The sequence below is a fragment of the Ips typographus genome, linkage group LG1 (genome assembly GCF_016097725.1).
Source record: "Ips typographus isolate SLU linkage group LG1, UJ_Ityp_2.0, whole genome shotgun sequence".
Taxonomy (NCBI): Eukaryota; Metazoa; Arthropoda; class Insecta; order Coleoptera; family Curculionidae; genus Ips; species Ips typographus.
Genome location: NC_138422.1, coordinates 7,075,322 through 7,090,546, shown reverse-complemented (window position 1 = coordinate 7,090,546; position 15,225 = coordinate 7,075,322). Strand labels below are relative to the sequence as shown.

Genomic DNA, 15,225 nt, shown 5'->3' with positions numbered 1-15,225 from the left:
TTATTACTGAATTCCACCCTAGACATCGACGTTTACTCGTTGTGTCGAACTTTGCAATTGATCGAACAGGAATACCCTTAGACAACTTTTAAGACTATCGGATCAACTGAAAGATGTCCAGACACGTTATAGAAGACAAAATTTAGTTTCAATGATCTGTTTGAATTTTGTTTTCTTTTTGAATAGCTCAAGATTTAAAGCGGCATTTTATTGAGTTCTAAATTGCGCAACTTTGTCAGTCAAGTTTGTCCTATAAGGCGAATCTAGTCACACGAAAATTCGGACTTTGTGTAATTAAAGCTTTTGAATAAGCTGGCAAGTAGGGATTTTAGGAGGCAAACATAACAGGGATACTGGACAGCAACAGAAATTTGCAAGAAAAATAAGAAAATAGTAGTTTTAACCAGTCGAACACTTTATTTTTATCTTGTCCCTTTTTTGACATTGGTGTCGCTACAAAAGAAAAATATATACCTTTACTGAATAGATACTATTAAATTTTACATACTTAGTGATAAATTACGATGCAACTTGAAAAAATTGCTGGTACTGTCACTATTTTGTAATTACAAGTTGGAGAAAAATAAACTTTCTTAAGCAATAAAATTTTTAGGTAAGCACACACACATACACACAAGAAATGCACATTTAACGCTTTTTGCGGTGATCCACCAGTAAAGTGTGATAACTTTAAATGAATCGCGGCAGATTTTATCTATATACACCAGTAGCAACATTTTAGTGTGTTTAACTTAAACAGTAAAACTGCAGGCTTGTGAATGCTCAATAAATAAGAAATATACTTCCTTTAGGCAACAATTCCAGCGATCTTATCAACTTGTAGTAGTAAATTAACGTTGGTACACATTCAGCTAGCTTAGACATTATACTTATGTATTTTAATAACCTAAGAAATTTTTTATAAAAATTTTGTTTCTTCACAAAACTAAATATTAGGTACGTTTCTATACACAAAATACACAAAAATCAGTCTAGATATGTACAATTTTCCACTGATTACAAATAGTATTTATAGTCTTGGGCTGTTATTTGCATTAACTAGGAGAGAAGAAAAACACCAGCACATCCTTCTAGCAATACTAAATTGTCCAGTGAAATGCCAACTTCAAAATTTTTATTTTACAACAACCAAATAAAACCAATTTTAACGATGTACCCTGTATTAATTAAATCCACCTCAATGTTACTTAACTGACGTTTTTCTTCTCGTTTCTTAAAAGTAGAAACCTACAGTTGCTCCAGGACCAATCGACAGCAAGGAGTTTTAAGATAAAACTTTGCTTACCCATGACAAAAACTACGCACGATTTACAAATAGTTAAACTACGCACAATACGTCATTGTCCTGGACGCCCATCCAAATCCGATTTGTACGGCTTAATTTAGTAAAATCGTCGTTGCGTTATCACTTAAGCTAATTAATTTTTTGTTTTATACTTATATGGCTAGTGGCGATACCAAGGATTGCACAAATTGTCAATTCAACAAGGATAAGGTTTAGTTTAATGGTTCAATATCGTTCTTCCGCCTGATTTGTGATGTTCAACACTATAGTGTAGTAAAGTGTAGTAAGTATTAGAAAGTGTTGCTATAATTGTTGAAATTGTGGACAGTGCTAAAAAAACGGTTGTCAGATTTAAATAATAACAATGAGGGTCCCGAGACCAAAATCTGTAAACTGCATCATTATCACATTGACATGAATGAAAACTAAGACCTCCACTAGCTGTCTATAACAGTCTTCATCTGTATCCACTTGATTTCTTTGCTAAGTTAAGGGGAATCCTATCAAAATTCTTCTTTTTCTTCAAATTAAATCCAATACACCTGTATAAGTAAACTTGTGTCATACACACAAGTTTACTTATACAGGTCCAAGTTTCAAGAAAATTGAATTGAAAAAATTGGATGAACCTAACAATATATTTGAATGAAATTCTTTATTGAGTGAATTAAGATAGCAAACAGCTCTTTGAACGTACACAATACCTTCATTTTCTCTTCAACCAGTGGCGTCTAACCAAATTTTTTATTGCCTAACCTAACCTATTTTTAAGGAAAAACGGTACGACACTGACATTTTTAAGGATTAATGCTCAGTCGACATATGCACTGTACGTAGTTTCTGATTGGTATTTTTTTGTTCAAAAAACCGCCATAAAATTTGTAAAACGAAGAAACAAATGTGGGTTCTCGCCCAATTTTTTCACACAACAGCTGAAAATGACAGTTTATTAGTCCCTAATTGTAGGGGAAGTAGAGAAACAAACAAGTGGGTACCTACATTAGGTATAACCAATATTTTAGGTAACCAGATCCAATCCATTTAGGGCACCAGTAATTGACCAGCAACCATTATTTGACCGATTTTACGTTCCAAAAAAAAACAAGATTCTACAGGGTGTATTGAAAATAAAAATCAAGCTTTTAATTCCATTGTTAGGAATTCTTTTGCGAGCATCTAAAATTTTTTCATCCATCTTTAGTCTTTACACATATTTTTGTTATTATTTTGTTTAAAAATATTGATAGACCAGAAATTGTAATAATCTATTAATATTCATATAACTAATTAACGAAACTGTGTTATTCTTCAAATTCATCAATTAACTAATGTTTTTCATGTAAAGAAGAATTTACACATGATATAGATTTACTTGCGCCAATATAAACTATTGTGCAAGTAAATTAAATTTGCACGTGTAAACATCAACTTGCATGCAATAATCTTTGCGCCAATTTCACTTTATCACTTGCGCCAGTGGAAATTTGAAAGTGTAAACAGGCACTTGCACGTTTTGGCTCGCCAGTTTTCCATTGGATTTTAAACTTTTTTAAAACTGCCGAGTCAAATATTACCATTTTATTAAGCGCACTGTAAACCTTTACTGAGATGCAAATACAACTGGCGTGGTCACTAGCGTCATTAAATCCATATGTGTGTAAATTTAGATTTGAAGTGAAAATTTTGGTTAGAAGGTCAGTTACTGGTATAGGGACCTTACCTACAAATTTTCACATTTCTTTTATTTGCAATGCAAATTTTTCTTAATTGAGGAACAATCATACAAAAGTAGATAAATACATTTTTCTACTAATATGTGCTTCTTACTTTGAGATTTAGGGATTCACTAATAATGTCCGCTTTGAGCAAAACCTATTAAATCCAAGTCAGATAAAGCAAGCAAAGGGAATAAATCCAAAACAAAAAATCAGAGACTTGGAAGGACATGATAATCAAGGCATTAATGGTAACAGGACCTAAAAGTGAAGAAAATGAAGACTGAAGGCAGCTCATGTTACTTTTAATGCTTAATTATAGTTTGTTTAACGTTCTTGAAAAGAATAATACATTTACCTACTTATTAATTGTGTGCTATTTTTCTGTAAGTTTTATCTCAAACACTATCTAAAACTTCAGCAGGTAATAAAATCATTCCGATCAAGCAAAATGAAATAAATCCATTTGTTTAATTGTAATAATTATATACCCGAGTAATAAATATAAACAATATTTGTATTGGTAGTTTCCAACAACACTCTCACATGTGTGTAAAAACCAGGCGTTGAAGTAGTTCGATTTTTGTCTCTAGCTTAAAATTACCTCAAATGGATTTATCCACTTTTGCCTGATTGTCCCTTAATTGATGGATGCAGTTGGACCCTGTGTAACAGTCAATTTTATTAGAAATATTAACAAACTTAAAAAAATTATTTAGTTTAAGTAGTTTCATATCTAGTTAAATTACTGCCACAAAATTTCTGCAGTTAAGTAACGATACAAATGTGTAAAAAGTACAATTAAGTAGACCGATCCTTGATTTTATTAGCAAAAAGAAAATTTTGACAGGACAGTTTGTTAGCTTTTATGTACTGATCTGATCTAATTAATAGATTTTAAAACAAAGATTTATAATTTACTGCTACAGACTCACAATCAAACAATAATTTTAATAAATAATAAATATAAACAATGCAGTATTATAGTAGTTAGAACTACTCTTGAATTTCAAAGTTACTACATATTAGATTTCTGAAAAATTCTTAATTTAACAACGGTGCCAATGGCCTCTTTAGTTATAGACATTGAGTTGTTTGGACTCGGTTCAAAATATTTACATTTTAAACAGAAAAAAAAATCGAACTTGTCACCAATAGGAACGTCCAAAGCTCCGTTTTATTACCACACTAAACAATATTAGTATTAAATGAAACTGAAATAGACAAAAACAGGCGTTGTGAACAAACACAACAACAAACAAACGCAACAATAATCGCAAGATCACAACCAGTGAGCTCAATTTAAAGGAACTTAAGCCAACAATAATTTACAGGTTAAACAAAAACTCTTAGCATACGTAACGCTTATTGGCCGCCACTGCCGCTTACTATATCAATTCTAGAGTTAAAGGAATACATCACATCGTATGAGTTATATGGAACACGAGGCGGGTTTATCGAAGGGTTGGTCTTTTAAAAAAAGTCACGCTTAAATGTTGAGTCCCAAACAACCCTAATAGTACAATACAGTGTGTTTATTTTGATTCTGAAATTTACCAATTAAACACCCCGGTAAACGAGCAGTTACTATTGGTAATTCATAAAAATATATCAGTGTCACAAACGCGCGCACTTAAATCTCTTGTCTTCTTCGATTGGCATGCCCTTATATGGCGAAAGAACAGCTGTAAACGCAACTGACAAGAACGGAAACTCCGTTAAAACAGTAAAGCAACATCTTTGCGATTAAATTGATTTTTCATCGAACGAATATCACAAAATATCGGTGCAAAAACTCAAACAAGCGTAAGGTCTAGTTCAGTCTTAAAATCCATTAAATAGACTACTAAACTACATCATCAAAGGTAAATTGCTTCAACTATAAACGTTTAAAACTGTTCTTCGCGCATACGGCTCTCGTTCGCCAACCCAATACGAAATTGAAGCAGAAAGGTCAATAATTAATCGCGCTCACTGACATTCCTAACCTCACTTTTTCATTCTCGCAGGCGGATCCTTGCTAGAACTGCCCCGTCTAGCGGCGCCCCCTTGCGTTGGCTGCCCGCCGGGAATGGTTGGTGGCGCCATCGCTACACCGGAGGCGCTTCCAAAACAAAAACAAACACGCAGAGTGGCACATTTCCGGAACGAATCGGTAGTGATGTTGATGATTGGTAGTGGTGACGAAGCAAAAGTCAAAGTAGAAAAAAAAACAAACATGGCGTTAGTTTGGTCGTGATTTTTTTTCTAGTGGTTCATTTATTTTGACCTAATTTTCGTATTTTGCATTATATGTGATTTATTAATGACATTTGATGTGTCAAAGTTGATATTTGATGTTAACAATTCAAAATGACTAGAAAAAAATGTGTAGTCATGGTTCAATACTCCATAGAATGAACGCTTTTCCAAAAAACAAAATAAAAAAATTATAAAATGAGGTACCCTACATAAAGATCTTCCGAGAATTTAAGGCAACTAGACCAAAGATCTCCTATACAGGGTAATTATTTCCCTCACCATCATAAGAAGGTAAAAGCATAAAATTTACCAACAGTTGCTCAAAATATGTTCCGCCTGCAAGAATACTTTTGTTCTCATAGTAGTAGTAGTTAATACTACTTGTTCTCAAAATAAAACATTGACACTATCATGAAAAAAAGTATGAGAAGAAAACAAATATTATACTCACTTGGCTTGTTTAGACGTGCTTAAATCAGAGGTGGAAGCATTGGGTGCTGCTTGTCTGAGTCTCATAGAAACGCGTCTCTCGTGACTGTCGTACATTCGAGGCGAATCTTGAACAAAATAAATGATGTAAGTAATGAAAAAATATCACTTCCAAACTCAGAAAAAGTCGAAATTAAGGCATTCTGTTAGTACAAAAATGTAGTTATCTTTAGTATTCAAAACAAATTCTGAGAACTAAGGACATTTAAATAAATTAATAAAAACCATGAAGTTAATTTTAAAATAAACATAATCTTGCAGATATCTGTGACTGACTGGCTTTTTGACAATTTAATTCATACAAACACCAAACATGCACTTGAACCACTATAAAAAATACTCACTACTTGTAATGACATCGTCTAAAGGAATAGGAGCTGGAGCATCGTGCGTCCTTCTACTTCTTTGTGGTTGTGCAGGAGCAGAATCTCCAACAGGTCCTCCCGTGGCTCCGGGAGCGTACGAACCATATCGGGCCGCTGACCGGCCAGTGTTGTCTTCACAATGGCTTCCTCGTGAACCACCTGAAATTACCAATTTTTAACAAATCTAAACCAGTCTTTTACCGAAGTCAAATTATACCGAATTTGAGCATATTCCAATCAAATACATAATCATACGTAAACCCTTGTCTATGGAACAAGATGCGGAATAGCTGTCTTAGGTAACAGTAATCTGGTCTTTCCTCGAATCGCAATTGCTTGCAGTAGTTCAGGTAGGAGGAAAATTCGGCCGGATAGCCCTGAAATTTTGTCAGTTGATCAATTCATTCATTTGAAAACACGCGGAGGTAATGCGTCTGTTACCTTGCATAGTTCTTCAATAGGAGTAGAGATTTTCTTTTCAGATATTCTCTCGTATTTTTGACGTTTGGTCGCGGCTTTAAGGCCCTGCCACGGCAATGAGCCTCTATTGAAATACATTAAAACGTAACCTAGAGACTCGAGATCGTCTCTTCTCGACTGCTCTATTCCTAAGTGAGTGTTTATGCTAGCGTATCTGGCAGTACCTAAAAATGTTCTAATTGTAAAGGCATTTAAATATTTTTCATACACACTATAATTCTGTTATAATTAGTGGTTTTAATTAAACAATGTGTATATTTTTTTAAATTAAGAGAAGGTCTGTTGGTTTTAACTTAATTTTTAACTCAAGGTTCTTCTGGAAGTGATAGCTTTTGCATCATAATTTTAAAACTGGTAGATAACAAGTTGAAGAAATAAGCAAAGACCTGCAGATAACAGAAAGAAGTCCAAAATAACGATAATTGATCGCCAAAATAATAACAGACCTGAAGTAAAAAGGATAAACAATATCGAGTCTTGACAAATCTTGAACAAGGGCGGATCCAGCGAGAAGAAACATAATAGCGAAAGAAGTCATGACCAAACTAACCAAAGTATAGAAAAGCCATTACATATTCCTTAACATCAAAGTGAGTCCGAAGCTTGGTGGTTGTTGTTCGACTTTAAAAAAGACTGAAAAGCAGAGGATGAGAAGTGGCACAGAATGCTGAGAGTGTCCTGAACTGAGAAAATATCCAACCAATCCATTCTGGTCCAACTCAGAATTAAGAAGAAATTGAGCATTGTGGTAGTGAAGATAGTTAAATTCTTTGGTCATGTTGTTAGAAGAAATAGTGTTGAGAGACTCACTTTGGAAGGGACAGTCCCTGGCAAAAAATATAGAGGAAGGTAGCCAGAAAAAACGTGGATATTATAACCGGTCTAACCGGCAAAAACCTCACCCAAACATTCAAGATGGCAGAGGATAGACAAGAATGGAAGGCCATCACAAGAAACAATACATGGATTCACGATGCTCGAATCCGAGCAAACGACGAAGAAGCAGAGAACATTCACAGCATAGAAGGGTAAATAAGCTCAGTATTTTTCAAACTACACACGTTTCACTAGTGACAGAGCTGCAGTTGAGACGTAATATTTTTAAACTACCAGAGATCTTGAATTCATGATAAATCCAAAATTTTCTATAGCAATGACTTTCACAATAAGGATCTTCCATAATTTTTGTTAAATCATATTAAAAGAACAAGCAAAAAATAGAAAACCTATTGGTTTATTTAGGAAAATACTCACAAATCCCAGAAAATAGTACTAAAAAAATCATTGTGTTTAAAAAGCTAGCTATGATGTACTTAGAAATCTTTGACCAATGAGCAGGGTTGGACAAAATTGGCAACTTTCCTATTTCAGAAACATTTATCCATTCCATGACGACGTGAAATATTCTCTGTCATTCTAGTGAAAATGCACTGCTTCTATGGGACATTTAACACATGAGGGAAATATTCGGGGGTAATTGCACGAGTGCATAAAAATTACCGATAATTTTGCATGAAAACTTGTTACCTCTTAACTGCATGAGTTTATTTTCATATTTTTTTGGCGAAAGAGCACGACACCGAAGGTGGAGGGCTCTTTTAGAAAAAAATAAGAAAATGACCGAATGCAGTTTGCAAAGATAACAAGTTTGAACGCAGAATTATCAGGTCATTTTTAAGGCACGAATGTAATTTTGGGGAATATTTCCCGAATAAAGAAAATGTTTTGGTTTTGCTGCAACTATAGATTGCTCAATGGAGCTCAATGAGCAAGTTCCAAACCGTTCATTAATTTTTGTTGACATCGCGTTTGACATTGTTTGGTTATAAAAAGTCAAAAAACTGCGCAAGGACAACAATACTACAGTACTAGCAATAGGCTCTACAACAATGCAGTCGTTATAGATACGTACAGTGCAATTATCGAAATGCAATTATCACTTTAGAATGCAATTATCGCTGTCATTCTGGTGAAAATGCTCTGCTCATATGGGACATTTAACACATGAGGGAAATATTCGGGGGTAATTGCACGAGTGCATAAAAATGACCGATAATTTTGCATGAAAACTTGTTACCTCTTAACTGCATGAGTTTATTTTCATATTTTTTTGGCGAAAGAGCCCGACACCGAAAGTATTGTATTTGCACCGCACGCATTTTTGACATTTTACTGGTTTTCACTTATATTTCGATAACAACAATGTCATTGTTGTGTTATTATTGGCGCATCTTTCACGCGTCCTTATCAGTGATCAGAATCATATATTTCAACACAATACATGAGGAAAAAGTATTTTCTTTGTTTTATATTAATTATTTTAACTGAATAGCAACAAGTAAACTTGCACCGCCCTCTCAGTAACTACCAAAATATTTCTTAGTTATTATTGTTAAACAAAATCTAGTTTTCTTCAAGTCAAATCTAAAATTACACTTGTTTTCAGTAAAGGAAAAAAGCGTTCAGTTCAGTTAAGCTTGAACGCCTTTTCAGATATTTAGGGCGTTCCACACTTTCGTTACAGTCAGTGCAGGTTAATGAATTTAAAACCAAGCTGGTTAAGTAAGTGTCATTAGTAATTGATCAACCATTGTTAATGGCAAATTATAAAATCAAAGAATTATAATTACGATACAAACAGTGTGTTATTAAAAATAGTAGTAAACATGAACAGGATTCCCCAAATTACTAACACTGTATTAAAATAAAAAAAAAATGCTTGCTTTTTAGCTCAAATTTACAAGATTTTACTAAATAAGTTACTGTAATGAGGCGCAGGATAAAAATATTATATAACTTTTACTCTTTTAGCAAAAAACTAACTATTAATAATCAGGTAAGTAAATAGAATTTCGAGATAAGTGCTTATTAAAAAGATGTGGCCAAACAGGTGACAAATTGTTGAATGAAAGTGCGACGTTTATTACTATTTACTTCGAAATAAACATTTTCTATTTGTGTACAACCTTGCTCTGGTTTGTAACTCACATTTTTCAAGTTGAATCCACGGACACTTCTAATAAAATTATTACCATACTAAATGTACCCTTGAACAACTGGCGGTGTGTTCAGTCTTGGCTTTCCAGACTTGAGGAGTAAAATCAAAAAAAATTTATGTAATCAGCAAAAATATGAAACAATAGTCAATAATCAATAACGCAAGTAAGAAATATCCGAACAATGGTCAATAATTGTGTTATCTACATACAGATTTTTCCTACTATCTGCATAATGTTGACTAATCTTGAATTATTAACACTTTCCTCCGTAATTTTATTAAAAAATATATTCAAGTTTCCATAATAGTAAAAGCGTAATTGTTATTATTTAAAGCCTTTACTATTTGAACACGGACAAGGTCAATTACATTGCGCACTCTTTCTATGCATTTAGTAGCAGCGTTTCCTTTTCGACACTGGCTGCCTTTTGCGTAACTCCCCCTTGAACACTTATTTTATTAATTATAAAATAAGTTATTGCATGCGTGTTCTTGAAAATGTTATTGCATACATTAACGCAAAAGGTAATTAAAAGACAAGGCATTGTTTGCTTAAACACATGTACTTATTTTCAAAGACGTAGCAATTGCGGCTTTGTAAGATTTTCACAGAGGCTGCACAGTAATTTTGCTTTAATTCATTGGCAAACCCTAGACAATTGAGCAAATAAACAACTCTAAGCGTTCAGCTAGAATACACGTCTTACGACTTCATCTAGTAACAAAAACAAGTCTGGCTTCCTGTTCTAACACCCGATATTAATTTGCCCCAAATTCAAGTTATACAATATCAGTTGATTACTTTTCAAGTGGGTTTACTAATTGAATATTCAACAAAATATGACAATTAGTTAAAATTCAAGGTGATAAACGATTTTAACTGAAAGTCTCAACTCACAATGTTCAATTATTCACTTTACAAAAAAAACGCTGTTATCGTCATTCCAGCACAAAAATAATTGCATTGTACAACATCCTTATGTCAGGGTTATACTTGATCGGATGACCTTTTAACTGCGTGATAACACACAAAACACAAACTTTCTTCCCGCAGTCATCCAAACGTAAATTGTTTTGTAGCAACGCACTTACCTGTAAGATTTTTATTTTCTTTATATGGTATATGCTGATTAGTGCGTCCGTCCCTGTATTTCTTAGCTAAACCGAAATCTATAATATAAACTAGGTTGCCTTTCTTTCCTAGTCCCATCAGGAAATTATCAGGTTTAATATCTCTGTAAGTAAAAAAAAAACAAGTTGAGTAAAAACAGTAAAAATATGTCAACCGAAACTTGCCTATGAATGAAATTCCTAGAATGAATGAAATCGGTGCGGGAGATCAGTTGGTCGGCCAAAAGTAGAACCGTCTTGAGCGAAAAACGACGGGAACAAAAGTTGAACAGGTCTTCTAGGGAGGGGCCCAGCAACTCCATAACCATCACATTGTAGTCCCCTTCTGTTCCGCACCATTTCATTTGTGGAATACCCACTGAAAAAACAATCAGTATTAATCACAACTCAAAAGTACTACCCTAATAATAACTATAATACAAAATGTCCTAGTTTTTAGTCATATCTGAAAAAGTAGCATTTTCTTTTCTTCTTTGAAAAACTGTTAAACAAAATAAGATAAATGCAAAGTTGCCTGTTTTGCCTCAAGAACCAGAGACTTTAATGTTAGTGCATCCAGTGAAAAAAAAAAACAGTTGAAAAGTATTTCAATATTTCATTTTTTTTTCTTTGTAAATGATATCTTTTTTGCTTTACTTGGTGTGCATAATTAAATTGGCAGCATTCATTTTGGTGACATTTCAAAACGCTGTTATATTTTTGTCAAGATATTATGTGTAATTTAGCTTTGATTTCTTTGGCATGTCTGATGTAAAAATAGTTATTCATAACATAACAAGCGTGGAAACTGATATTATTCCGCATACGACTGCAGTTTGATAATGGTCTTTGGATTTTGTGGACTGGCCTTCCCTATAAGCTAAATCTTCAAGTAATAGTCCATTAACTGAGAGTGAAAAAAGTGAACTTTTTAAACTAAAATGCGTACAGAAATGTAAACTTTCAAGCACACTTTGTACTTAGTTTATATGACAAATATATCTTAAAAAGTCCTTTTCTAGCCATACGCAAAGTTTTGGTCAAAATAACTAAGACACCATGAATAATTAACATAATAAAAGGATACAATTCGCGTCAGAAACTTAATGAATCGGAACTCCGCGTTTGTCTGTACGTCATTATTATAAAATCCTTATTCAATACAATTGCATAACCACAACTCGAACATTTTCCCGAATTGAGTTGTTATGAGACACATGCCATATTAAAAGGAATTGAACAGAGTAATAATATCAATGATAACAATTAAGAGCCGGATTATTGAAATTTCCACTTAACAGCCTTTAGACAGATACATTTGCATTCTGCAAAGTATGCTGCTTAAATGTTGAATTAGCATTGCAAGTCTCTTACACTTTATCTGGAGACAAGTCCAATAAATTAATTTACCTGTGGTTAATTAGGCAAAATGAATCGTAGTAAAACGACTTTTGTCAATCTGCATATTGTTTCAAATGAGGAAGTAGATACAAGGTGTATATTATGGTAATTTACTTAAAAATATTCAAATACAATAAATATGGTGTTGAGGTGTTAAAGTAATAAAAAAAGTCGTTTACATTCCCATTTTTTGTTAATTTACAAGTGCCCCATGCAAGTAATTACATTTTATTAGTTTGGTATATTTTTACTATTGGAATAACATTGCTGTAGTAGGTATTCAAACAAATTGTAAATTACGAAAACTTGAAGATTAGAAATAAAAATATCTAAACTTCAAGAATGTATGTATGTATGTATGTATGTAATTATCTCTAGCACTGTGAATCCATTAACATACTCATTCTAGGTAATTACTAAATTGATTCTCGCATATAATGGACACTACCATTTGCCCAGATGATTCCAAAACTTCCAAAGTATAATAATCATACTTATTATCTTGTCTAACTCAAGATTCTGCTCACTTTTTGTATGCTCAGACAGCAGACAATTTATCCTTGCATGCGTACAAAACAGAAATTGTTGTTTTTCAACAACAATTTCGTTAAGTACAAAGACATATTTTTCATAAATATTATTGAGAAAGGTATAATCCCGTGTTCCTGGAAGTCCTAATGAATGGCGATAACCACCTGGCATTTTTAATGAGTGGAATCATCCCAGCCAGCAATAGAACAGATATTTCCAGAAAATTGTATGTGACATTTATCATCAATGAATCAAATTTTAAGTAACAACAACTTGACTGAACTAGTTGATGACAACAAACCATCCTTTATAGTTTCAACCAAATAACAGGCTTCTGTATATGCCAAAAACCTGTGAAACAAAAATTTCTTTGAATGAATTAATACCCTCCTACCTACTACCTACCAATAAACAAAACTAAATAGAAAACTATTTAACAAACTTTGCAATGTAACTACTGTATTTTTAAGCATTTTTGATTTTACAAAATTTTCACTTCTGCACATAAATCCTAAATTGTAAAAAAAGACCATACAATGAAGTCCTAAAACTAATTAAAATAAAAACTAATTTCTTATTTTACTTAAAATACAAATATTAACTGTGATGAAACTTGGAAAAAACATTTTACCTAAAAATGCCAAAATCCAATATGGCATCCCTAAGAAATAAAAAAGCGGAATCCCAGAAACGTCAGATTACACTAATGACACCGCCATTTTGTAGAAAAGAATAAGTTGTGCTTGAATAAGTAATTGTTGTGCATTTTAACAGTTTTTGTGGTTTTTTCTTTGAAAAAAATTAGTTGTTACACATAATTTAGGTGGGCATTCATTGACAAAGCTCTCTTCTTGTGCAGTAGTTGATTTTGTTAATTACAGAATGGCGTATAATGAAGATTGTGCTATGTAAACATTAAATTAACTGTTTTTTGAAGTGTTTAATTCAAGGCAGTGTTTGAGTCAGTCCAAGGTAGTTTGACACAGTTTGGGACAACTGTTAAGGTGAACCATAGATGTCACTAGAATCTAAATAATTATCGAAGAGACCAGAATACAAAAAATTATCGGCGGTCTACCCCTCAATAAAATATTAAGAATTATTGACCTAAAATAATTATTAATAATTATAATTAATAGGTAATAATAAGCCTCGTAATAAGCACTAGGACACTTATGAACATTTTTGGAATGATCCAAATACAATTTAAGTTGCAGAGAACAAAGGAGTAGGTGCACAACAATCTACTGAACACATTTTTTTAGTATTTTGTGATAAATAAGATTGTTTGTAATAATTGGTTTTTCCAAAAACACATGTTATAATAATAACAAAAAATACCAAATGTAAACATATTGCTCTTTACAATATGTTTAATTTTACAATTGCTTTTATTTAGTCAACAAAAAAATACACAACAGGTAACCAAATTCAATTAATGCTACTACCCTAGAAGTCACAATTCCCATAGATTTCCCTATCTCAAAGAGAAGAGTCTACTGACCTATTTTTATGTAAAATATTTAGATCAAAATTTGTTTTTTAACAATATCTCAAACCTGAAATCCTAATCCTAAAAACTGGGACACTTCTGGGTGGATAGAGGCAAACTTTTATATAGAATTGAATGTTTGTGTTGCAAAATCAATTACATAGATACTTTAAAAAAATAGTAAATGTTTACTTTAAGTGTATGTACAGGTTTATAATCTCAGGTTAGTCATGTCTTAACTTCAGTAATTAATTTAATCTGTAATATAAAACTCATGCTCATAAACTGTTTTGCTAATGTAATAATACATGGTTTGCAGCTTACTCAGTGACAACAGGTTTGAGTTTTTGTTGTAAATGCAGACTTGGATTAAATCAATCTTTTCCTCAATTTGACCTTATCAAATCAATTATTACAAAATATCAATAGTTAAAGTGGAAAAGGGCGTTAATTCATACAAAAAAATAATGTAATCAGACTTGGAAAGGCAATTAAAACTTACCTCCACCCTGCATCATTCTGTAGAATTTGGATTCTATATGCAATTGGGGATGTCTGGTTTTGATGCATTCTAATTTAATAGCCACTTCCTCTCCAGTCGAAATGTTCGTTCCTGGAAGGCAAAAGACATGGATAACGGCAAACAGCAACAATAAAAATCTTTGTTTACAACCGAAAAACGTGAAAGAAAAAGTCTAATATCTTACCTAAATAAATGTCCCCGAACGAGCCAGAGCCGATTTTACGGCCCAGCCGGTATTTGTTACCCACTCGAAGCTCCATTTCACCGAAAAATCACAATTTTACACAACAAAAGACATTAAATAAAATCGTTCCTTTAGGCGGCCATATTACATTCGCCAACTATCGTAGGAAATTTTGACGTAACCTAGCGGATGTTTAGTTCAATTCCCGTCCACTTTCGAGGTTGAGGTGTGGCCGCGAGGATTGCGAGGGTGGTTTGGTTTATTCCGAATATCACAGATAAGTCAATTAGTTCAAAATTACTACGTCGAAACCATTTTTCTGCTGGATATCGGGGGGACACACCATACAGAACAACCAGGGGGGAATGAAATGTCGAATTTTTGATTTGA

General features: G+C 33.0%; 1 protein-coding gene across 7 annotated transcripts in view; it reads right to left on the bottom strand.

The window, feature by feature from the left end:
• The window catches only part of dco (discs overgrown casein kinase 1), a 20,727-nt gene extending 5,502 nt beyond the window's left edge, over positions 1 to 15,225 (bottom strand). For 6 of the 7 annotated variants that reach the window (XR_014180996.1, XR_014180997.1, XR_014180998.1 and 3 more), the window contains exons 1-8: positions 14,836 to 15,225; positions 14,631 to 14,741; positions 10,891 to 11,083; positions 10,687 to 10,829; positions 6,558 to 6,760; positions 6,334 to 6,493; positions 6,096 to 6,275; positions 5,714 to 5,819 (exon numbers count right to left, since the gene is read on the bottom strand). Coding sequence is in view for 3 of the 7 variants with exons in the window: in XM_081994803.1 (XP_081850929.1) it covers positions 5,714 to 5,819; positions 6,096 to 6,275; positions 6,334 to 6,493; positions 6,558 to 6,760; positions 10,687 to 10,829; positions 10,891 to 11,083; positions 14,631 to 14,741; positions 14,836 to 14,911 (1,172 nt within the window). In the remaining 4 variants the exon portion in view is untranslated. Of the gene's footprint in view, positions 1 to 394; positions 5,126 to 5,713; positions 5,820 to 6,095; positions 6,276 to 6,333; positions 6,494 to 6,557; positions 6,761 to 10,686; positions 10,830 to 10,890; positions 11,084 to 14,630; positions 14,742 to 14,835 lie in introns of those variants that run through there. The other variant, XM_081994797.1, reaches the window with a different exon arrangement.